Source organism: Sylvia atricapilla, chromosome 1 (assembly GCF_009819655.1).
Source record: "Sylvia atricapilla isolate bSylAtr1 chromosome 1, bSylAtr1.pri, whole genome shotgun sequence".
Taxonomy (NCBI): Eukaryota; Metazoa; Chordata; class Aves; order Passeriformes; family Sylviidae; genus Sylvia; species Sylvia atricapilla.
In genome coordinates this window covers 112,031,414-112,057,236 of record NC_089140.1, presented here as the reverse complement: position 1 = coordinate 112,057,236, position 25,823 = coordinate 112,031,414, and the positions used below count along the sequence as shown (strand labels likewise).

Here is a 25,823-nt window from a genome sequence, read left to right as displayed (position 1 = left end):
CCTGCCAAACATGTACAAAGGTGCCTAAATAAAGCAGACTCCTCATCTTCCAAAGACAAACAAAATTAAACACATTCAAGGGTTTTTTTTTTGTTTGTTTGTTTTTGGGGGTTTTTTGTGGTTGTTTTTGTTTTTGTTTTTGTTTTTGTTTTTTTTCTCCTCTAGTATTTGCAGCACCATTTGAAAACTGTTTGATTTCATACCAAAAATACCTTCAGGCACTGCAGTATTTGGCCCAGGTTAATTCCAACCAAGCATTTAAATGTCAATGGTAAAATAAACTGGGTGATAGTTGTAGGTTGAGCTTCATAACCAGGGGAGAAGGGGATATTTCCAAAATCCTAGTCAGGCATTAAGTGGATGACAGTCCTTGTAGAAATGATCATGCAAGTAGGGAATTGTCATTATTTATATTAAATAAACAGTTGTTGGGAAATAATTTTACCACTCCAGGTTCTTCAAATATTTTCTTGATTTCCCAGGCTTGGTTTTCAATGATATAAAACTCATACTGAATGACATAAAACTCATACTCATACGTATGACTGAATGCAAAAGATTAGTTAAAAAAGTATTTATTTTCTATTTTTTCTGCTATGTTCCATTACAAAAAAAAGCATAACAAAAACAAAACAGAAGATAGCATTTTATTAGTGGTACATTAATGAGCTTAAACAACTAGGTGACTTATGCTTGTCACAAATACATATTACAAACAATCACAAAACCTTAACTAAAAATGAAATAAATAATTTTAATAGCTTTTCTTATTTTTTTTAATATTTATAAAATATATAGCACTTTCTATTACATTTTTTCAGTCATTTTATTCCATAACAAATTAAAATTTATGACATATATTGCAAATATGCTAAAGGGATAAGAATAATTTAAAAAAACCCTAAGTTCCTGGAGGTATGAAATAATTAATCTGTTAATATTTATCAATTTATTATCATATATCCAGATTGTGCATACCCTGCAAAAATAGCCATTTCTTCAACTAATATACATATGTTTCTTTATAGTATTGTAGGTTTTTTTAAATATAAAGCTTCATGGATGTATGCTTCTGTTTCACAGTTGTGCCTAATATGCAACTTTCATTATTATATACTGAATATATTCCATTAGTATATACTAATATATAGACACATGCACACACACACACACACATCCCCACACACATACATACACACAGTATATATTAGTATATACTGAATAGCAAAAGAATATCTATAACAGATAGCTGGGATTCCTGTGGAGAAAGTTGTTGAAAGTGGAAGGCATGTATACCATAGCAGGGAAAAAACTGACAAGGAAATGTAAATGAAAGCTTTTTTTTTTTTTTTACATTGTTCAATATATTTTAATAATTATGTAATGTACTGTAATTAATATACAGAATCTGAACAGAAGTTTCTTTTTATTCCTCTATGCCAATGTGTTTTTTTTTATGATTTCAAGAGGATATGAACCACTGTTCCTGCTAAACTTCCTGAAAATGGAGCCAAGCAAGTAGAAATATGTTGACATTATAGAACTTATTCCAGGAAAATAAAATAATTCCACTTTACAACCCTCCAAGTCAGGAAAGCACTTAAGCAGAGATCTGACTTTATTTGCTATAACCTGAAAGTTAATCACACACTCAAGCACTGTTATGGTCTTGCCATAATCCTTAACACTGTCCCCTGGCCCTGTATAAGGTTTAGAAGCTCCATTACACAGCCAAGTACAGTTTTGTGTCTCTCTGAGCAAGGGGAATGATGGAACATGGAAGTGTGCTTGGGGACCCCAGGGCCAACACTGAGGTGTGTGTTGGTGGCAGATGGGGAGAAAGATGCAGTAGGAAGAGGGCTGACAGCATGGGGTAGCCTGCTTGCAGCCAATACTGTCCTGGTGTGGTGAGGGGAAAAAGTGGTGCAGAATAACCTGCCTGGGCAGCATCAGCCTTTTTCAGCTTCATTCTGCCCCTTGCTGCAGCACAGCATCCCCCTTCAGGCACTAAGCTTCAGGAGGCTACACTGAGAAGCAAGCTCAGCTTTTTATCTTTTTCTCCACGGTGCATGAGCAGCAGCCATCACAGAAATGGCTGGCACCATGACCTGCTAGTCCTGCTGATAGCATCTCAGAGGTTTATTTTTCTCTGGACTCATTTCAGCTGGGCTGCATGGTCTGAAAGCCCATCAGGACCTGGAACTGGGATGCTTGCTTAGTGTCATCCTCAAAGAAACAGCTCATGTGCTTGATGACTGCTCTGTGATAAGAAGAATTTGATGAGTGGCTGTGGGCAGGAGCCCGGCTTAAAAAGCACATTCCTGATAAAATGAAAACACTAAAGTAGAAGCACCTCTAGTTCCTTAGAGAAATAGAGAAAAAGACAGACACATACATATGCACCTTCAAAGATCTTAAGCTATATTCCCACCCTTTTGAAGTGCCTGAAGTGCAACCTCAGGCATCTACAACAGGTACTTAAATTTTGGGAACTTGAGTGAGTCTTTCATGTTCCATGTCATACTGAACCAGCCAGAGGTGTGAGTCTTAAGCTCAGACTCATAACTGCCTGAGACAGAACTTTTTAAAATCAGCTTTAACTTCTTTTCAGACATTAGACTTTTTCAGGGACCAAACCACTGGATAAAGAAATAGAAAGTGAAATGCAGGGCTTAGTATTTTCAATTTTAATAAAATTTCCAAAAGCTTTCTTAGAATTGCCAAGAAAGAATGAAAACTGATCTGAATTTCTGAGGGCAACAGTTGTACATTCTCAACATCTGAAGCCTTTTTAAACATTAGTCGGATAAAAGAAACATCTTAAGGCATCGAATAAACCAAATCACATTTAAAGTAATGGGCTGCAATGTTGACAACTACACATGTTTAACTGTGCACTTTGAGGTGTTCTGGTAAGTCTCTGCATTTAAAATAAATAAATACATTTTTGTGGAATCAAGAACTAATCTAGAAAGCAAGATTTTGCTTTATTCTTTTCTCAAAGAATATTAATACTGTATATTATTGATTTGCATTCTTAAGAATCCTAGTTTGAATAGACAAAAATTTAAATGACTGGTTTAAAAAATAGCCCACTTACAACTAGCTTTTCTCCACAAAGTTCTTGATACACTTAATTAACATAATAAAATGGCCAACAGCTAAAAAATATGCTGATTTTTATTTCAGAGGTGCCTTTGTGCTACTGGAATGCAAAGCTCTTTTGAAAATCTGTAACTGTTATTTTTAAAAATATGTAGAAAATGAAAGACTTTCATTTACTGATGAAATCAAGAATAAATATATTCAAGTTGGAAACACTTCCATATTAAAATTATGCTAACACTATAACCTAGTATATGATTAGTTCTGTGAAGATCAGATAATCTAAAATTCCCATCATAAAGCAAACCAAACCAACAGGCAAATATATTTAGTTATACTTAAGAGTACATATTTTTGGTATACTATATAACATCACTTCAATAGGCACAGTACTATAAGGAATTTTCTTTATTAAACTTACTCGAAAATATCATGACATAAAGAGAACAAATTACATATTATGCTACGGATTGGTTTGTTTACTCTTCGTTAAAATATTTGCTTTCACTTGCATACAGATTTTTAGCAAAAGCTGATGGCTCATTATAATTCTGTTTTTCATTGTCAGTGGGCTGTGTTGACTTACAAAACACTTGTATTCATTATATGTTGTGTGTGAAATGACAGGCTGCAACATAAAGCCTAAGTTTTGACATATGCATATGGAGTTCACTATGCTTTAAATGTAGATATTTAAATGCAAAATGTAGCCATTTAGTATATTTTAAAATTTTATTTTGGCATTTCAGGATTAGATATAACACAGAATTTAAATTTTTGCCTCTTTGGTTCAAGACTGACTTTCTGACCAAGTTGCTCTACAAGGGCAAGGTTGGATGCAGAGGCACCTCTGAATATTCTGTGAGGTCACTGCACAAATGCCAACTGCATTTACAAATCAACAATGACCTGCAGTCAAAGCTATAACTTCTTATATTCTCTCCGTAACACTTCCTTCTTGAAAATAAAAGTATTTATGAAGCCCCACTAGTTTACCTCCTAAGAAAAACAACAACAACGAAAAAAAAACAATTTACAGGCTAACGTGTTTTTTAAATGTTCTATATTTAGTGTCCAGTTGCAGAAGTCTCAGTGATCAATGCAGGTGTTCTACAAACAGAATTCTTGTCAGAGATCTTCAGCACACCTTAGTAAAGTTCTAAAAGTTCGTGTCATTAACTCCATTCTGCACAATGAGCATTCTTGTTTAAATTCTTTGTGTGTGGGAGCTTTCATATGATGGAATTCCTTCATCTAAAGTAATTTGCAATGACATACTTTGTGCTGGTTTGGGTAAATGCTATGCTCATTCAAGCATGCCTCTTAAACACCCCTCAGATTCAGCGATGCAACTGCACATCACAGGAACCGTTGAAGGAAAATGTTCAACTGACAGCTGACCAGTTCCAGATTCTGCTATTGCCAGCAGAGGTGGTAGCACATGGCCACTGTTGTGACAGCTGAATGCCACAGCAACGCACTCAAATAGAGGAGATTATCTGGGAACACTGAGAACTGTCATTAAAAGATATCAGGCTTCTCTTTTCAGCACTGTCAACACTCTGTCAAAATTTGTGTTTCCAGTATCTGCTTTCTAGACAAGGGCAGCGCCTGAGTTATCATTGTTAAACTTCTTAAACTGTTATAGCTTTAGATTCAAAATATCTGGGCTTTGTGCCCCAAGCTCGACATCCTATGGACAGCCATGGTAGTTTTATCTGTCCTTCAGATGTGACCCCCTTATTTAAGAACAATTCTCATTAAAAAAGTTCATTGTGGAGTCTATGAAAATGTTGGATTTTGATTCCACTTAGAGTATTTAATAGCAAGATTGTTACATCATTCCACTGAATTTAGGACAGAAAAAAATGTATAGCCCTTGGAGGTGTACTAATAACAAGTATGTGTGTACCAGAAGACATCCAAAAGTGATAAAAGAGTTCCCCTCCCCAAATATTTTCAGATTATTTGGAACTAGTATCAAATCAGATCAGCTACACTTCAAAGCAATGTTGCTGTCACACATGTAAATCCAAACATTTCTAATGCAAAGCAAAAAAACAGAGATATGATTTGCTCCTACATTTCATTCATCTTATGTCCCTGCCTTGAATTTTGAATTATTCCTGTTTGGATAAGCTCTCCTCTGGCTTCACTTTTGAAGTAATAATCATCTTAATGCATAGAAAAGGATGTGAGAGAATTAGTTTTTCTGCTAAACAAGGAAGAATGGTGGCCCTATCTCACAAATGCTATTAACAAATTTAAGTGGTGAGGAAAAAAAAAAAAAAAAAAAAGTAGTTTTGATTTCAATACAATAAATAGAAACCCCAAAAACTACTACTGAAATTGTATACCTTTTTTCCATCATCTTGACTGGTGTGTGTCACAGTGCAAAATTAAATTATATTATAAAATTCCAATTAAACAAAGTTACTAATTTTAACTTCATATTACTTTACTTTATATTTCATCATTAAATGATGCTCTGAAACTAGTACTTGATCCAGGGTGATGTAATGGTCTTAAAAGCAAAGAAATTATGCATTCTGTAATGTATTCTTTATAGATTATTCAATTTATTCCTGTGTTTTACTATAAATATATATATATATATAAACAACTTACTAAGAATTCAAAGGGTAAAATAATTTTTAAATCATAATGTAAATGTCTATTTGTTGTGAATTTAAATGTAACAGAAGTTCTACCTATAATGTGAAATCAAGGTTAACCATGGAAACAATGTATTAGGGGGGTTGTCTGAAACAATTTCAAAATCTTGTGAATAAAGACTGTAAAATTTATGATATTTAATTCTTAACAAAAAAAGGAGGAAATAAACAGCTGACCACCATTCATATGCCCATTATTTTTTACTTGAAGAAGAGGGACTTATCCATGAAAAAGTTATCTTTTCCTTTTTGTGGTTTGTTGTTTTATTTTTTTCTTTTTTAATGTATCATATTAGTATGGCTATATGTTTGCTGTTGCTACTATTAGATGAAGAGAACAGAACAGAAAAAGTAGTATGACTCCATGTATGAACACAAGTATGGATTTACAACAGTGCTTAAAGTGCTTTCTTATTTGAGGAGGTACTTACACTAATGTCTTTTCATGCTTATCTCCTTTGTCACCATGTACTATATGCTTGCTCTCATTTATAATATAATGATAGGACATTATGTTCATACTCAGAGTTTAGAATATTGTCATGAAAACATCTGAAAAGAGGAAAATGACAATTCTGTTTGTGTATTATTACAGCAATTTGAAAATTTTATTAAATACTCAAGTGCTTCATTTTGCCATTTATTCCTTTGCCTCCAATGTTGCTTAAAGCACTATGTAAGTACAAACAGATAATACTAAAAGCATATCCATCCTATTCCGGGGTTTTGACTAGGATTATTTACTGATGTCTTGCAGAACCAAGATGAAATTAGGATCCCACGTATCTGCTGATGCTGCAAGATGTCTTGCCTCCAGGATTGGTTTCCACATACATGGCTCACCAAAGGTCTAAATCTTATGAATATTTATACATTTTATGTCTCGTTGTTAGGTGGCAGTACTGTCATGGGGGATGTCAAGTAGTATACTTTAATTTTCCAGTACCAGATGTTGTGGGAGCAGCAGAAGCTGTGGCTTGGCTGCCTACATACAAAGGGTCCAAACAAGCCACTTTGGCTGCAAAGAATGAGTGAATACAGTGAAGGACTGCAAACAGGTTAGAAAACTCCAGCTCCTGGAATTAAAAAAAAAAAAAAAAAAAAAAAAAAAAAAAAAAAAAAAAAAAAAAAAAAAAAAAAGAGAGAGATTAAACATGAAACAGAAGAGCAACCCACAAACTTGTGACCAGGAATAAACCACTAAAACAACAGCAATAATTTTAATAGCTTGATGTAATTCTGCTATTGTGCCTTACAATTCTCCATTATAAGAGACTTAGACATGGAAAATGGAACATTCCATAAATAATTGCTTGGAGGCTAAGAAGGACAAATTTCTGGATTAAGTGCCTCCACAGAAATATGAGATCCTACTAGGTAAAGGGGAAAGAAAGTGACACTATATAATTTTTATTTTGCCTCAGGCTAATGCAAATCTGGCACTTTTGCAGGTTAATTTACATAGAAGCTTTATGGCTGTGCTGTAGCAGTCTGCACACCTCTGGACTACTACTATTTAAACAATGTACCCGCAAAAATTAATAATGTTGAGTTCCACATTTGTTCATCATGTCTCCTCACACTATTAATCAGCTATTAAATCACATGGTTAAACAACTATTTTCTTACCTGATTCTTTAACATGTATATTAAAAAAGAGAGGACATATTTCCAAACTCTGCTACTATCACACAGTGATAATCTGGATATGTTATTGGGCCAAAAAAGGAACATATTCTGTGTTTTTAACTTATTAGGAGTATTATACAAATTCCTTATTTTTCTGCTTTAATTTACATTTCTTTATAGCCCATTGAGCATGTGATTAGACTAGCTGGGACTTTTTTAGACTCCACGAGAGAGAAAATAAATAAAAACTACATTTTTTTAATACATAAATTTGCTCCTTTAGGTCTAAATTACTTTATCTGATCAATTTTTTTTAGGGTAACTTCAATATGTTTTTTTGAAGTTGGTATTTAATTAATAAATATCGCTTGTATTTGAAAGCAATTACTAAGGTACTTTAATACATATAAGTCTAGTGAAAGTAGTACAGATTTTACATCTTTCTGCTTTGATTCACTGCCCATACAGATTTTTTAATGCAACATGAAGCCAATAATTGATATCTGTGATATATTCTACCTGTCCTTCTAGCATTGATATTTCCAGGCTATGTAGTGCCAGGGCTTTGCTCTTTTGTCTAGGAGAATATTGAAAATGTTACAAATTCAACAAAAATTGCTAAATCTCTCAAAACAACATCAAACTGCAATTTTCTGCCTCTTGAGATTTCCTGGAAGACATTGCTTCATGGAATACATGGATGCATTCACAAATCCCTCATGGTTGAGAGACAACAGAGTGAAAGCAGACAGCTGGATTTTTGGAGTGTCCAGTGTTGTACTGAATGAGTGAAGCTTTTTTCAGGTCTCCTACAGCCTCAGCAGATGTCCTTCAGACACGCTCAGAAATAAATTGATAACATCCCATGAGGTTCTTTAAACTCCCCTGACGATCAATTCCCAATAGAGAAGATAAAATTTATGCCAAGTTTCACAAACCTGCCAGCTGTGTCTATATAGAAAAGTAATCCATTTAGAGACATTCTCAGTTTTAAACCAGGAGAGAAGGGCAATTTTATCACTATGTCAAAATGGATTTTTTCCTCCCTCAAATTTCAAAAGAAGAAAATTTATCATAAATAAGAAAACAATAGACATTCAAAGATGAGGAAACAAAGAATTATGGAAGCTATTTCAAAATAACAACTATGAGTCATTGGAATTAAGTTACTTTGCAGTTAACTTCATTTTATTAATATATTTATTTACCCTTTTAGTACGATTAAAAAAACACCTGAAGATTAAGACAAGGGACTAAATACTTAGTGGAACTATGAAAGATTTTTAGCATCAATTGCATGTATTATCTGTAGATAGACTACATTTTCCCCTATGTCTCAACAAGATAACCATATTAAAACAAATGTTACAGTTTGAGAATTGTTCAAGTCAATTAGGTAACGTTACAAGCTGAACATTGTTACTGTCATAATTACAGCTACTGGACACTGAATTTTCACAGTGCATGAGTATAATTATTACCAAGAGTTATCACAGGTGTTTCTGCAATAACAACACATCAGGAATATCCACTGCCCAACTGACCATCAAGGGAAATGGGTGAGGCAACAGAACAGCCTCTGAAGGTCCCACTTCTTAATTATTATCAATAGTAATGACACAACATGGAAATTACCTTGACTGCAAAGAAGAGCACTAAGAAGTCAGCAAGTGCTCAGTTATTATTTGCAATGAAACACTATTCCTATTTCAAGGAAGACATGCCTTTTTAACTGGAAATTAAAGCAATGTGAAGCACAGTAGGCTGACTGGTATGTGGCAAGTACATGCAGGTCTGATTAATGGCTGCAACTCAGTTCCCAGAAGCCTGATTGATGGGAACAGGATCTATCAGCAGCAACACTTTTCAGGCAGATTAGCCTAATCACAAGAAACCTCAACAAACAGATACAACTCCATGTAGAGCTGTTGACAGACAAAACATGCCCTCACTTCTGCTGAGAACTCGCACCTGAAGGTGCCTTCAGGTCGGCACTACTGCCAGCAGATAGAGGGGAGCCCACAGGCTCTTGTGCACCCCCAGCCCCTCTGGTTGTTTCTGTACACACTTTGTCCTCAGCCATACTTTTGTCTGAGTACACTTTCCTCTAGGCAGGGTAGGGTGTATTGCACACACAGTCCACATGAAGTTTCAAGTGAAGAAACAGACAAATCCTAAAAACCTGAAAAAATACGCAGTTAAGCCATTGAAGTTGATACCAGTAGGGAAAGTCACATGCTCTGAATCCTCCAAAAAGCAAATAAATCCTAATTTAAGCCACACCTACTTGTCCATGCACAAGTACACAATTTACTATTATTACGATTTCCAGACTGTTTCACATAAACCTCACCTTAGGCCCTACTCTCCCAGGAATATCAGTTTACCCCCTGGTCTTCAAACTGTCTTTCTAAGCTACCTCTTGATTAAACTGCTCTCACCCTTCATTGTTGTTACTATACCAGACACTTCCAGATTATTAACCTGAACATTTGCAGTTCCTGCTGAGAACAATGTAAGTGGGCAAAAACGTATGTGAGAAAGATGCAGTCATTGAGAAGGCCAGAAGTATATTAGAATTCTAGTAGCCTTACACAAAGGAAATCTAGATTGAAAAGATGGAGAAGGAAAGAGAAGACAGTTTCCCCAAAAGAAGATAAACAAACCCCAGCAATCTCTTATTGCATTGTATTATACATATATTATGTAGTAAGATACAACTACAGAAATGATAAATTTACAAAATCCAGCAATTGTATGCTTGGAAGTATCCATGGTATATATTTAAAAAAGCCTTTTCATTCATCCATATATAAACTGCTCATATGAGAAGATATTTGTTAATCAAAAGTGGAGTTACATAGTCTCTCTATATTTGCACAGAATCTGATGTAAAATAGATAATCCATGTGCATGATAATCATATTCCTCCTCAAATAATCCATGTGCGAGACATGAGAAGCCAAAAACTGAACCACACAAACCAAACACAAGTCAGAAATCTGAATTCAAAAATTCAGTAACTGCAACCAAATAATCACTCTATAAAAATCTTAAGGATGCGTACTTATAACCCAGTTAATGATGATATCTAAATGTTAAGAGCACTGTGATGCTCATGGAAAAACTCTCAAGACTAAGAACAAGGATTAATACAAAATTGCATTTTAGAGAACAGACTTGAAATGAGCAGAAATGTCAGTCTGAAAAATGATGCAAGCACCCATCAAGTCACCTTGCAACAGTAGAAAGTGGGTATTTTGTTCACAGTAATGTGATCAGTAGTCATTCAGGATATTTAGATTAGATTTCTATACAAGATAATTTCAAGTACAAATTAATTGGCATTAATTAATAAAGTAGTATTAATTAATAATAAGATTAATGCAAAATCCTTGAAGTTAAACTTCTTCCTTGGCTGACACCATATCTGTGCCTTCTTTGGTTTTCCATATTCAAATAGATGAAGAAAATTGACTGAATAAGTTTATCATCGTGATAAACTTATTTTTGTATCCACCTCAGTTTTTTACTGCTCATCTTAGGAGCTCACCCAATCTGTGAACAAAAGCTCACCTGATGCAGCACAGCAGTGTGGCCTTGCCTGAGTTTTTCTGAGAGAACTGTTGTGCCGCAAATTGGGGGAGGTGAAAGCACAAACTGATATGTAGCTTTTGAGTCATATATCATTTACCAAGCACAGAGACCCTCAGTTTCCAGTTTGGTGAGAACTCAATAATGTAATAAAATGCTGATTTTTATACACATCACTTCTATGTTTGGAGGCATATGTTTATATCTCAAAACAAGAACTCTCAAGGATTTGAGGTACTCTTCTTTTTTGTCAGAAAAAGTCTAGTACTTAGGTTAAATTGAAGATCACAGCACTCTGAGTTTACTACAGTCCTTAGATTGTGCATCGCCTTTGGGAGCCGTTGTGATACTATTGAGATGCTCATTAAACTACAGCTAAACAAACAGATGAGCAGATAAGTAGCTAGATAGGAAGGTCTAAGTGAATCCCTTTTGGGCCTTGCATATGCAGAGAAAGCTTTGCCCTTCTGTGCTTAGTTTATTTTTTTTAAAACAAGCCAAACAGCTAAGTAAGAAGAAAAACAGGAACATATCAGCTCCACATTCTGTCAAGGTGACAGCTCTATTTTGTAGCACTCACTTGTAAAAATTTCGTCTCACTGAGCAAACTTGTGCAATATCTCCTGCTGAGTGACGGCCAGGAAATAACCTACAGATTGGAATGTCTAAGGGGGTATCAGTGATTAATGTTGCCCTTAAGTGGTTTTCTTGTCAGAAACCACTTAGACCTTGACATAGGTACTTTTAAGTTAGGTGTTTGCTTTAAGGCACCCTGCCATAGACCCAGTGGTGTGACCTATGGTAATTATTGTTCAGATTTTTAGCCTGGAACTGCTTAAATCCATGAGGAAGCACTTCTTTTATTCTACTTTATACATTTTCACTGTAACATGATTCAACTTAGAGAGAAGCCAAACAAAAGAATGAGTACAATGTCTCTACAGATAAAAGAAAAAAGGCAGTATTTGAAATGTTTAAATACCTAAAATTATTTTAAAGCTGAAAAGAACAATACTGGGAAATAAACAAAACTGTAACTAAATCCATAGCACATGCTCTATGTCTCAAAGCAGGCCATTTTGATTTTTTTAAATCAGGCATGAAGCGGACAATAAAAAATTTGACATTATAAAATTATAAAAATTATAAAAATTATAAAAATTATAAAAATTATAAAAATTATAAAAATTATAAAATTCAGTGTCAGTGAATGACTTTCACAAAGGAATATGAACTCTAGTGGAAAGTGTTCTTCTCAAAAACAAAACAAATAAAACTCTAAATGATGAATGTGTGTGGTACTGGACTTTATCCCAAAATGTATTTTTACTAGATTTTTCTAACACTAACACTGATATCTCTGTATATTCCAACAGAATACAGAGGAGATGGTGGACAATTATGAAGATAGTATGGCTAAAATTTAAAATGTTGAAGCATACATATTTTTTCCCAAGCACTGTATTGGAACACATTTCTAGAATAATAACAAATTTATCTAATTTTGGATCAAAGTGCAATAGCTGAGCAATTTGACATTCTTAATTCTACAGATCATGTGTAAGTCTTCAAAAGGGTATTATCACACATGTTCAACATGCCATAATCACACACACCTGGGAAAGCATGAGATACACAAAATGTTCTGCATTAGAAATGAAGAAAGACAGGAAGAATTTGGATTTTGATAACTTATATTTTCCTGTGAAGCTATTATATAGAATCATAGAATTATTTAAGTTGGAAAGGACATTTATTGACACCAATGGTAAATCCAGCACTGCCAAGTTCACTACTGTGATCCCAAGTGCCACATGTACATAACTACACCATCCCTCTGGCGATGGTGAGTCTGCCACTTCCCTGAGCAGCCTGTTACAATGATTCACAACCCCTCTAGTGAAGACATTTCTCCTAATATCCAACTTATACCTCCTCTGGAGCAACTTGAGGCCGTTTCATCTTGTCTGACTGCTTGTTACATATGGGTAATGCTTGTTACCTATGGCTGACCCCACCTGTCTACAATCTCCTTTCAGCCAGTTGTAGAGAGAAATGAGATTCCTCCTGAGCCTTCTTTTCTCCAGGCTAGACAACCACAGCTCCATCAGTTGATCATCATCAGGCTTGTGTTTCAGACCCTTCACCAGCCCTGTTGCCCTTTTTTGGACTCGCTCCACCACCTCCATGTCTTCCTTTTAGTGAGTGGCCCAAAACTGAAAATAGTGTTTGAGGTGATGGAAAGTTACCTGCTATGCCCTGCTTCCACATTGCTGCTTGGGAATGAGTAAGTGAAGAGCCCTAATACATGGGTGCAATGGCTCCTCAAATTTTTGGTTTTATTCTCTGCTGAGTTCTCCTTTCACTACTTCCTGATTATTCCCCATGTACTACAGCTCTGTAAAAAAGAATAGAATCATAAAGAAAATGTTGCAGCAGTGGGTCTCCAGGCCAGCTGCAAAACAGGGCTGCATTTAACAGGTGATGATAGCTGTGGCATGAATATTCATCACAACCTTTAACAGATGTTTTACAAAATTTTCATCCTCTGATTTCAAATGAAGCCTGCATACAGTATTCATGAAATCTGGCATTACAAATATTTCTGAAAATCTGATTAACATTTCCTAATGACTCAACAGTTCTGCAAATAGCTATAACTCTAACTCAGGAATGTAAAGCAAAAAAAATAGAAACTAGACTGTTCCACCTCTCCTTATGATGAATAGTGCTTTAAATCTATGAAGGTTTTAAAGGATCCAGAAGGGGGTTATCCACAAAATTGTAAGCCAACCAGTGCTGAAAATATACGACCCAAGAGCCTTCACATTCGTTTTACAGACACATTTATCTACATTTCTTAGACTAAGCAACACACTTAATATGTAAACAAATTGGAATGGATAGAAGTGCTCATTATAAATGCTACACCACCTTCCAAAGAGAATATAACCTGACATCTTCGCATATAGTTGATGCTCTTTGACACCAAGAAAATTATTAAAATTAACAAATTTTTATTTCCAAATTGAGTAATGTGGAAGTTTAAATTTATAGTAAACCAGGGAACATGACAGCATATTAATAGCCAAGGTGGCAGGTTTGTATAATACTCTGGCTTCATAAGGTATAAGCTAATATTTCTACCTTAATAAAAGTTTGGCAGAATTTTCTAGAACTCAGTTTGAGTGGAAATAATAATAGGTACAATGAAGGCACCAGGATACTTCTAAAGCTTATGTATGTCCAACATTCTTATGTATCTCTAAGTGATTTATATGATAGATACAATTTAAAACAAGGAAAAAAAACTTTTTTTTTTTCAAAATCTAGAATTAATTATTTGTTTGTTTTTTTTTTTAATTAATTCAGTATTAAAAATATATTCTAGTTTTACCAGTTTAAAAAAAGCCCCCAAAATAACAAAATCAAAACCCCCAAAATCCCCAAACACCCCACCAGTGCCCCATTCTTGGACACCTATGAATTGTTGTTAGTGCTAACTAACATTATGTGTTAATATGACAGCAATAGCAGACAGATATTAAAAAATAATAATTACTTTCATCCTTCATCTGTACATAATAGCAGGGTAAAAGTTTTAAATTACTTCCTTAAGATAAAATCATCCTCATGACATTAAGTTAAATTGTATTGTCTTATTAGAGCTGAAAAAAAGTTCTGTACTACTAAACATATTTCTGAAAGAAATCAGAAATAAGAAAATATTCATCTTTGAGCTGCAACAGAACACGAAGGTATTGAAACCATGGTCCCCACATTTTATTGCCATTGATTTACTGAGAACTTTTACATACCTTTATTTTATCGAGTAAAATGCTCAAAATTAAGTAAATAGCTGCTGAGTCAAAAATAATTAACATCAAGCATAAAGAGACATGGAGGAAGATATTTAATGTAGCTACTGGCATTTGAACACATAAATATCTCCAAAATGATACATTTTTTTCTTTACGTATTTTATAATACTCTACATATTTAGCACTTATAGACAATTGATAAAACCATTTTCTTTTTGCTCATGGAACCATACTGCTATATTCATTGAGCAGTTTCGTCTCTCACACAGTCAGGAAAAACAGTATAGTAAATGCTTTAAAAACAAAGCTTAGACTTGGGTTAGGGTTAAATAAAGGAAATAGTCTTTACATTTACATTAAAATTTGGGTTCTAGTTCAAGAAAGAACTTTGACCCAGACTCTAAGGCAGTTCCAACCATCACATACTTGGAGAGATCACTTCTCACACTCATTGGGATAGTAAATGCCCTTATTCTCAAAAGATTTAAACTGAAGTCAGCTTAAATCTCTCATGGTTACTGTTTTGATGCATTAACTCTTGAATCAAATGCACAACTGGAAATACAACTTTCATGATTTTGTATTAGACACAGGCACAAAGCTTCATTGTTACTGGGAAACATGTATTTAATGCACACTTTTTTTTTTTTTTTCCCTCTGGCAAATAAAAACAGATTTTAAACCCTTGCTAGGTTTTGTTCCCATGTTGACCTAAGGATGTATTTTCCACCATTTCAATTATGAAAAATGAAAAACAGGGTACTGAAGCTCTCAGATAGCTTTATCACAATGACAAAGAAGAGAGTTGGAAAACATGCCTAAACCCATATGTACCCTAAATCCTGTATTTTATTATTTTTAAATCTAACTACAACTTTCAGAAGACTTTAAACTAGATAAAAGTAATTTGTTTAGTTTTCTTCAATTTCCCTGGCTTTCTTTGCATTCTTTGTGCATTAATCTAATATTTCCAAGTTGCTTGGTTTACTATACTTCCCCTCTCTCCTAGCTGTTTTGAAAATTGTATATTACCTTTATATAAACAATGTATTGTTTTTACCTTTGCTTCGATTTGTTTAGTATCTTGGTTTTGGAACAAAAATTTGATTTTGCTCTTCCCATCATCTGAAGAACCTTTGAGCTGGGAAAACTTGTACCTCCAAAGCACAGCCTAAAGGGAAAAAAAAAAGTCATACAGAAGCAAGTCAATGTAGTTATAATTGAAAATTGTATAAGAAATAGCTGATATCCTTCCAAGGAAAGTTTTAACACCTCGTACATAATTAAATAAATGTAGTGTTCCACATGAGTGGTCAGATGTTCCTTTAATCATACAGATATATTACACTTTGATAGTGCTTGAATAACACCTGTCAGAGTAAATTTGTGAAATTTACCCTGAAATTCCTTTATCTATATTTAATACTGGCTAAACAAAAAAGAGAAGGATTTTTTTCCACTGGTGATCTGTGGAATCCCTACTCTATCGGAAGTGTTGATCTGACATACAAGTCCCCTCCTTCCATATTAAAAAAATCTAATATTAACATAAAGGGCATATCATACTGAAAACAAATATTTATTTTTAAAGGATAAAATAACAAAAGAAAGCTCTTTAATGAGAACATATTTTGAACTTATTTATGAGAGCCCTAGTGAGGAATTTGAGCAAATCATTAATTCCAACCGTATCAGTGGCCTTTCAAGTAATTGAATGAGGAATTGCATTTTGTCTTGTTGAAAAAGACAATTCTTCACCAAAAAAAAAAAAAAAAAAAAAAAATTAGAGCTGTCTGGAAAAACACCTCTTTAAAATTGTATCTAGAGTGGATTTATGTAGAAAAAAAAAATTAACTACTTTGCTTAAAAATGAAAAAGAGCTATTTTTGTGGTAAGCCTTTTCAGCCTCATTTAAAGATATTCCCCCATCCTCCAGATTTTGGACTGTTAAAACTTTTCATTGTGATTCCAATAATATTTCACATAATCAGGAAGTCATCATCACTTACATTGTGCTACTACTTTGATGAGCATTACTTTCACAGCCATCGGAGAACACAGAAACTTAAGGAAACCCTTTCGTCTAAGGGTTTGTAAATTACTTCCTCTTAGTGATGTAGGATGACACTTCCATCTCTTTCTTTAGTCTTTATCTCTGAATGATTTACTATCTACTGGAAATTAAACAGAATATGGGGGAGGTCAAATTTTTAACTGTCCTAAATCTATGCAGGCCCCTTTGCTTCAGGGTGTGTCAGTCTGTATGTCAAAGACGGCAAAAGTCTCTACCCTGCACCAAGCTGAATAAAGTTTGTTGGTTTGTCTTAGCCACCTGAAGAGAAAAGAAACTACAAGGACAGCATTTTAACTGTGCACTGTACACAGAGCAACTGCTAGAATCTTTCTCCAAAATTGTCTCTGTAGAGTTGCCCCTTTCAGATTAAAAAAAGGAACCATAGTCTCAGCACCACTTTCATTCTCTGTGAGTATATGACAGGTGAGCTCCCATCTGCCATAAACAGAGTTAAGGACATTCTGTTTCACAGAAATTAGAGGAATTTGGCAGTTTATGTAAAAATATATCCTATTTGTTTCAAATGTTGTCCTCTTGAGCCCACCAATCTGTGCTACAGAAAATAGAATAGCTTCTCTCATTTCTAAGCACATGAAATTCCTTTGACATTGTTTGATCAAGATGTTTATTTATATTGTATAAATAGTGAGGTAAAAAAAAACCAAAGCAAAACAATCCAATGTATAAAGTCATTCAGGTGGCTATATTCCTACCTGCTTTGTAAACTCCTTTTTTTTTCTTACAGATCTAAAAATTCAACAAATCTTGTCAGAAGATCAAGAACATTGCCTTTCTGCAGGGAGAGCAAATCTACTTAGGTATGTCATTTCCTGAATGAGAAATGTAAAGGGCACTGATTGTCTCTTTATCTCAGGAGAAAACAATCAAAGCAATGAGCTATCATCCTTCTCTTCTCTGATGATATATGGAGAGGCCAGGAGAGAGATGTAGCATTAACAAGGACCCTTAGATGTGCAGGCAAAATCCCAGGGTACTTGGCCTTATTCCCAGTCAGATTAAGTTTGAATGAAGATGAAGGATGTATAGAACTGAGGTACTTTGACATTTCCATGCAGTTTTGCCATGCACTTCATTCCGATTCAGAGGAAAAAGAATGACAGTCACACCAAACCTCAGGCATGACTCAGGAACACACTTCAATTTATGAATAACATTGGTTTTGGAGACTTCTGCTTAGCAAGGGCTCTAAATTAAGAATACTGCAAGATCAGGTTATAGTGTGGAAAGAACTAATCCCAACACAAATGCTCTTCAACATCAAGATATTAAAACAAGCTCCTAGAACTGACAGTCTCTGCAGAGACAGTTAAACACTCTTCATCTAAAGTGTAAGGAGTAGACATTGCTATTGAAAATGCATTAAATGATTCCCACATTAAATAATTATGTGCTCTTTTTGAGTGATCTTCAGCAAATTGCGTACACTTTCCCTCAAAATTGTCCACGTGAGGGAGCAGTCATTTGCGAAAATAAGAATAGGGAAGTGTTGTGAGCTTTAAGGTATTAAGTTGGGAGTACAAAGTGTTTCAAGCTAGTCACCCTGGCTACTCCTTTTTCTAGAGAATCTCTGAATAACAAATCCTACACCCCAATTTAAAATGGAGAGAACTGGTTCATTATGGTAGAGTCTGGATATGTGTGTACTTCAATATACCATACTACATTAAAAGTGTAACAGAGAGCTTAAACCATTTAAACTAGATGTTAAAAATCTAAATAGCAAAAATTGGGTAAATTAGTTAATCATACGACCAGTAAGACCCATTTAAATCCTTTCTCCTTTAATCCTTAACCAAAGAGGCTGAAGTGCTATCCTGTGTAGCCAGAACTGCACATTTTTCACAAGTAGCACATGGATAAGGGATGCAGAATGTTGTGACTGCAGTCACATCAATCTTAAAATAAAGTATCTTGGGGATCACTGGATTAATTAGTCTGGTTGCATATGTTCTGAGTGTGGTTCTTTTCTTCTTCTCATTTTCATTGCTGCAACATGCATAAGCAGGGACAAGGACCAGACCCACCCTTTTTCAAACTATACACTTTATAGTGCCAAAATAAGAAATGAGGGACCTGACCCACCTGCCTGAGCACCAGTTTCACACCGATGTGTAACTACAGCAGTGAAATTAACTCATGAGAGTTTCATGTGTTATCTTTCATGATCCTATGGACTGACTTCAGTGTTACAGTGTTCACTGTGCTGACTCTTCCAAATTCTAATTTTAAAGGCTAATTCTACTGCATAGGTATTGTTGGGAATACTGATCTACACCACTGTCAGAGTAATTATTTTTAATGTTTTTGAATATCAGAGTTCCTCAGAACCATTTTGTTGAATGATTGCCTCAGAAAGTTAACATAGGCTGTTACAATTTTGTACAAATATATATATATATATATATACACTCTTAACAAGTAAGTACATTTGTAACACATGCTGCCTTTTTTGATAACTGTCAAACACCTAAATGTGTGCCACATAAACTATTTCTAAATCAGTTTTCAGGAATTATGGTATATCAGCAGAAGTACCTATGGGTTTGAAGGTGCAGTGTTACTGAGCTCAACACTCATAGGGGCTACCTTTAGCTGACAAAACCAGCCTGTTCTCTTCAAATACTTCCCTCAGTAACTGCATAACCTGCATCACTGGGAATATTTTACAGGCCTATATACAGCATTTATAGGAAGCAATAAATTTTGTTTGCCCTAAAATAGATCTGACAGATGGACCAGATGCCAATTAATTTTAAAGCACAAATAGTAACCAAATTAAAAAAAAAAACTCTCTTGTAGACAAGTGACATCAGCTACTTGTGAGGATCCTGACACACCTTTCAAGTGTGGAACACATGGAACACAATGTTATGATTCCTTGATGGAAGATGAAGAGGAGAACTCAGTGTGCAGTATTTATTGCCTTGAAAAGAGAACTCTCATTTAATGCGTAGAGATAGAATTTAGTAACAACAGCAAGCAGTCCAATTCAGCAAGTGGGAACCAAGGCATACACTGAACATACCACCAGTGCCATAGCTTGCATATTCCCAGTGTGGTCACAGAAAATCTGACATAATTCATCTATGTCTTGAAAAATGCACTGTAAGACAATCTCTTCGAACAAATACAGGATGTATCAAGCATAAAATTGAAAACAACCAATAAGATATAAATCCTTTTCCCAATTATTATTCATATATTGCTTAGGCTGCTTTTTGCATTTTTCCCCATTTAATAAAATTAACTTCAAAGAATACCAGAATGCAATGCAAATAAATAAACTGCGCAGACGAGCTGACAAATTAGATTTAAGACTCCTCTTGAGATGCTATTAAATTATTGTAATAACAAATCATCAAAAAACAAAATCCTGTATTCACTGAAATTAACAGGATTGTTTTTCCTGTGACGTATCTGGGACCAAGATTCTTCAGCAATACTTTTTAATGAGAAATATTTTATTTATAAGTAATCATCTAGGACTCATTTGTGCTAGTCTTTGCAAACAAATTACTGCCTGTTATCTTCTGCTAGTATTATCCTCCTATAATTAAAAAAAGATCCTCTCTGCCTGAATATTTTTATTTTATAGTTGTTACATAAAGGCAACATATAAATGACACATGGAAGAAAAGCTATTGACTTCTATATCTGTAATACAGTCACATAAATGAAGAAAATCATATTGTTTCTATTCTTTGCAATAGTGCTTGATCAAGAACACATATTTTATAAGACATCTTGGAAAATACTTTCACATTCATAATATATGTCAGTTTGCTACTCATTCCCAGAATCTTGGACTAACCCACATAGAATTTTGGTGAGATGACACCAAACAAAATCACTTTCCATCTAAGTAACGACACCAGAAATGTGGAAATACATCATAACTATAACTATCTTTGTTTTGGCTACAACTAGGAATATTCATTAGAGTTTTTGGGTTTTTTTGAGTCAAGAGTTTGTTCTTTTCCTAAATAGAGACTGGATTATCAAACAAATACAGAATAAATAGGTGACTGTATTTTTACTTACCATGCTCTAAGGAATATTCATAGAAATGTGAATGTCTGACTAGTCCGTGGCTCTGGGATAGATATATCATTTAGGATACAGAGGGCATTATGCATTGGCACTAGGAAAGAAAATGTGTATTTTGTCAACATAAGAATCTCCAACCAGAACAGATTTAATTCTTGTCCTGTGGATTTAGCGATGAACTACCTTCAATTTATTATTTAAGAGTTTTGTCTCTTCTGTGTCAAATTATTCACTGTGGACTGACTCTCTTCTTGCAGAAAGACTACTTGCACTTAATAAACTTGAGCAATAGTGTTTGCATCACATACTGCAATGGCATCATTTCACCTGCCAGTGAAGCCACATGAGGTGCAGCTGAAGTCACTTGGAGAAGAAACTAAGGGAAGACCTCATCACAGTCTACATCTTCCTTGTGAGGGAAAGTGGTGGGGCAGACACTGGTTTCTTCTCTGTGGTGACCAGTGACAGGACCCAAGGGAATGGCCTGAAGTTGTGACAGGGGAGGTCAGGGTGGATATTAAAAAAAGATTATTCACCCAGAGGGTGGTTGTGCACTGGAACAGGCTCCCCAGTCAAGTGGTCACAGTACCAAGTCTGATAGAGCTCAAGTTGTAGAGTGCTCTCAGGCATAGAGTGTGATCTTGGGACTGTACCATGCAGGACCAGCAGCTGGACTTTGATGATTCTTACGTGTCCCTTCCAACTCAGGATATCCTATGGTTTTATGAAATACATCTTGTCTACATACATGATCTATAGAAATCATAAGCATAATGTCATTCCACTGACATGAATCATACAGGTTTTATTACGTAATAGCAAAAGAAGTTTGGCTTCACTAGGATGCTTGGATAAAAAAAAAAAAATTCTGTCAGTGTTTTATAATGATTAGACAGCCACATCCCAGACCACCTGTAAATGGTGGAGTAAACAAAGAAACCGTTTTTATTAAGGAAAGAATGTCAGAGGTCACTTTTCAAGTCCTAGTTTCATCAAATCCCTTTGTTGTCTTTTCCATCACACCTTCAAAAATCTATAGCTGTGCTTTTCCAACACTGCCTCCTTTTTTCTTGATTCTCTGACTGATTGGCTTATTCTTCCTTTTACATTTTTAAGGCATTTTTTAATAGGTGATATATGTAACAGAATTATGCCAAACTTTAATGGGCACCTTTCAAGCTAATGCTGTTTGTCATCTGACTAAAATACATGGTATTCCTTACAGTCAAACTAAATCAAGAGCAGAAGCCCTCTAGGTCTTTGTTTTTGAGAATAAAAGTAATTGAGTCTTCAGGCACCTGGGATACACCTTAATTTGTCTGTTTGTCTCATAGCTAATTGAGAAAGATTTCATTCTTGCCAAGTGACACTTTGTCCAGAGTTATAGCAGCGGTAGGCAACTGAGTAGGATTAAGATCTTGTTCATGTTCAGTTCTACTGTGTTACTGATCTCTGGAGACTGTCTTACTACAAAAGAATTATGGTCCAAGGCAATTTCCTTTGTCAGCTGCTGCAGCTTTATAACTGTAAAGGGAAAGACAAGGGAGGACACAGAGGATAAAGAACAAAAATGAGACAAAGGAAAAAGGCATGAAAGTCGGCCCTTATAAAATAACTGTTCTTGTCCATTACTGAAATTACATAGAATGCTAAAAGACTACAGTGTATTTGCTTGCTACTGATGGACAACTTACCAATATTTGTTCCTAGCCACAGAACATAAAACATGCTTAATGTCTTATATTAAAGTTATAGTAGCTATTTGTTCACTGTTTCGGCTTTGAAGCATGGAATAAATATTTTTGCGCAAGTTACATCATTAAATCTCCATCTTCCACTGAGCCTGGTTTCTTTCTGCCTTTCCTACTACTGAAATTTGAATATCAAGGAAGTTTTTATATGCTGTTTTATTTCAATATGCTGTATATGTATTAGTTGCATGAAGACACATACAAGAAAACATGGGAGTTTGTATCCCTAGAAAACATGGAAGCTTGTTCCTAAAGAAATTAAGAGAAATACTGATCTGTGTGATTTAGTAGCCTTTTGGTATGAAAACCAAATTAAAGATATTTCAATGCTATTTATTGCTCATGGTGTATTCTCTTTCTTCGGTGAAACGCTCAGGGTGTCTGCATGAGAACACAGGACAGGTACACTGATGTTTCTTGATAGGCACCTTGTGGGCCATTATGGAGCCTTTTCCTACTTTGTTCTAGTACCACCATATAATTCAGCAGCACCTTAATTTATTTTCAGTCCTACAAGGGATAATTTTTTTTCTCTTGTGACAAATATATATTTTTGACTGCTGTTTTAATGAGCAGTAAATATGATGGAGTACAGACACCACTTTGCTCAGGTAGGTACATGGCAATGTATATTCACACAAACACATACATAGATTATTAATGGAATTGACGATGCAAAGATGCATTTTATAGAAAACAAATTTAATGAATATGTCATTAAACCCGAAATATATATAATATACATATTTCCACGTATATCCAGCCACACATTTTTTATGGAAGTACATTAAGAATCAGTTTTTGAATGGCACTTGAGAAAGTAGTTTTATATATTGGATCACTTTCAGGATAGTGGTTAGATTAACTTCTGTACATGTCTTACTGTTCTGTGTAATCTATATGTCTCCATAGTTAATTCTTAAGGTGGCTATTGTGGCTGCAAATCTTATTTATAAATGTTCATCATAATGCTTATGTATGTCCTTACCTAACAGAAATTGCCCATAAAAGAGCTACATTTGTTCACTAAAACACTCATGTCTATATACTAGCTAATGTTAGACAAATTTAGGACATGAATGCTGGGATGTAGTTGGGCAGTTGGGTTGTTTCTCATTTAACCCAATTTGTAGTTGGGTTAAATGAGAAAAATGTTTTCCCTAGTTAACATTGGAAAAATGGCCTAGGATAAAATTTGGTATATAGTTTCTAAGAACTGACACAGAACTTTTTGAATCTTTTTAGAATTTTCATATTTTGAAACCAAATAAACAAACATTTAGCATATGGAATATCTCTAGTGAAAAATTATGTCTGGAGTAGATGGTGTATACTAAGACACCTTGTAGTGCAAGGAGTAACTAAGCAACTAAGTAACTAAGAATCTGGAAAAGAAAATAAAATATTAAATGGTCTTCACAAGGATTAGTTAAATTCACTTTTCATAGAATGCCAGCAAGAAAAAAAGAGGGAAGCTCAGTAAGGGGATTTTATTTAAAATCCTGTATTTCAAATAAAATAAAATTGGTTAAAGGTGGTGGACATTTTTTGAAGAAGTCCCCAGTGGAAGAGATTTAGGGAAACACCCTATTGATTAGAATTACATTTATGTGCATGCCAACACAGGAGGCTGGTGGCTTTTTGACTCCAGGTTTATAACTACCACAAATGAAGGACCATTTCATAAAAATAATCATAATCAAATGTGTGCCAATGTTGTCTTGGGCTATGTGTCATGGTTGCTTTAAATAAAATTCCTAATGAAAGATGACATCTTGCACTGGAGCTTTGGCTCTGAAAAGTACTACAGAAGAACAAGGGCACAAATACACTTGTCACTATTTTTTAAGGTGTAAGGAGAAAAATTACTTCATGTCCAAAATTCTATTTGGTAGTTTACAAGCTACTTATCTGAACTGAGAACTAATTTTCTGAAATATTGGCATAATCTGATTTAACCAGGTAGTCTTAAAAACTGCTCAGTCTCCTTCCAGAAAATTACAACGGCTTGTTATGAAGCATCATAGCAAAATACTCTAAATGACAAACTACTGTTGACTCTATGAGTTGTCAGTCAGAAAATGAAAGCAGAGAATATGCAGCAGAAACAGCTGTAATTTATGACAGTGCTGTTATAATCACATCACAGTGCAGATTTTTTTTGAGTAACTCAGTTTAATACTTTGTGTACTCGTATTTATCACAGGTCTGTGCAGACACAGAAACAATGCTTTTTTATCTAATTAGGATGTTTGACTTGAAATACATTTAGCACAAATGACAGGTTTTAACCACTAATTTCAATTTACATAGTTAAGTATTATTCGAGGATTAAATGACAGCAAACAAGGAAACAAGCCTACATAGGGGGGCTGTAAGGCTTTTGTCTGGAAATCATAAACATAATGAGAGCCATTTACCCCCATACACTTGTTCATGAACACTGGAAGTGAGTTTGGGGTTTAGAACATCTGTAAAATTTTGACTGCAATTTGTCAGGCATGTCAAAATCTATTGACTTACTTAAAATGTGAGAGAAGGAAAGAATTTAAATATTGCTGCATTTCTTGGAACATTTGAATAACTGAATAACTGTTAAAATCATGAGTTAAAGAATTTGGCTTCCTTCATTTCAGTTTATTAGCAATTATGCACTTATAAAGGCAATTCACAGTCAATTCATTAGTAATTAAGAAAGAAAACTTAAAATACCATCAGCACAGTATTAAGTATAAGATTGACATTGCCTGGAGATTCACTGAAGATACCACTGCAACAAAATTTAAGACCGGAGTTCTCAGAAACTACTTTTTTTCCAAAAAGACTTTGTTTTTAAAGGTGTTTGCATTCTGGGAAACATGAAAATGTAAAACTAAATAAGAATAAAAAAACATTTAATGATATTAATCAGATTTCTTCTCCAGGTACTTGTCCAAGACCTTCTATGAATTCATTAAATATCTTGCATCTGCATGGTTATTCTCTGTGTTATTCTGAGAGAAATGAACAGGTCAGTCTGACATTGAACTCTGAAATCTTTGAAATATGGTTTTAAGTTAATCTTTACCCAAAAAAGAGTGGCTGAATTTGGTATGAGCAGCAGCAA

General features: G+C 34.6%; 1 protein-coding gene across 1 annotated transcript in view; it reads right to left on the bottom strand.

Annotated features, from left to right (window-relative positions):
• Positions 1–6,042: 6,042 nt before the first annotated feature.
• SNTG1 (syntrophin gamma 1) overlaps positions 6,043–25,823 on the bottom strand; it is a 312,845-nt gene continuing 293,064 nt past the window's right edge. Inside the window, exons 17-18 of the mRNA XM_066330927.1 lie at positions 15,885–15,995; positions 6,043–6,856 (exon numbers count right to left, since the gene is read on the bottom strand). Of these exons, the coding sequence (XP_066187024.1) occupies positions 6,698–6,856; positions 15,885–15,995 (270 nt within the window). The 3' untranslated portion in view covers positions 6,043–6,697. The remainder of the gene's footprint in view (positions 6,857–15,884; positions 15,996–25,823) is intronic.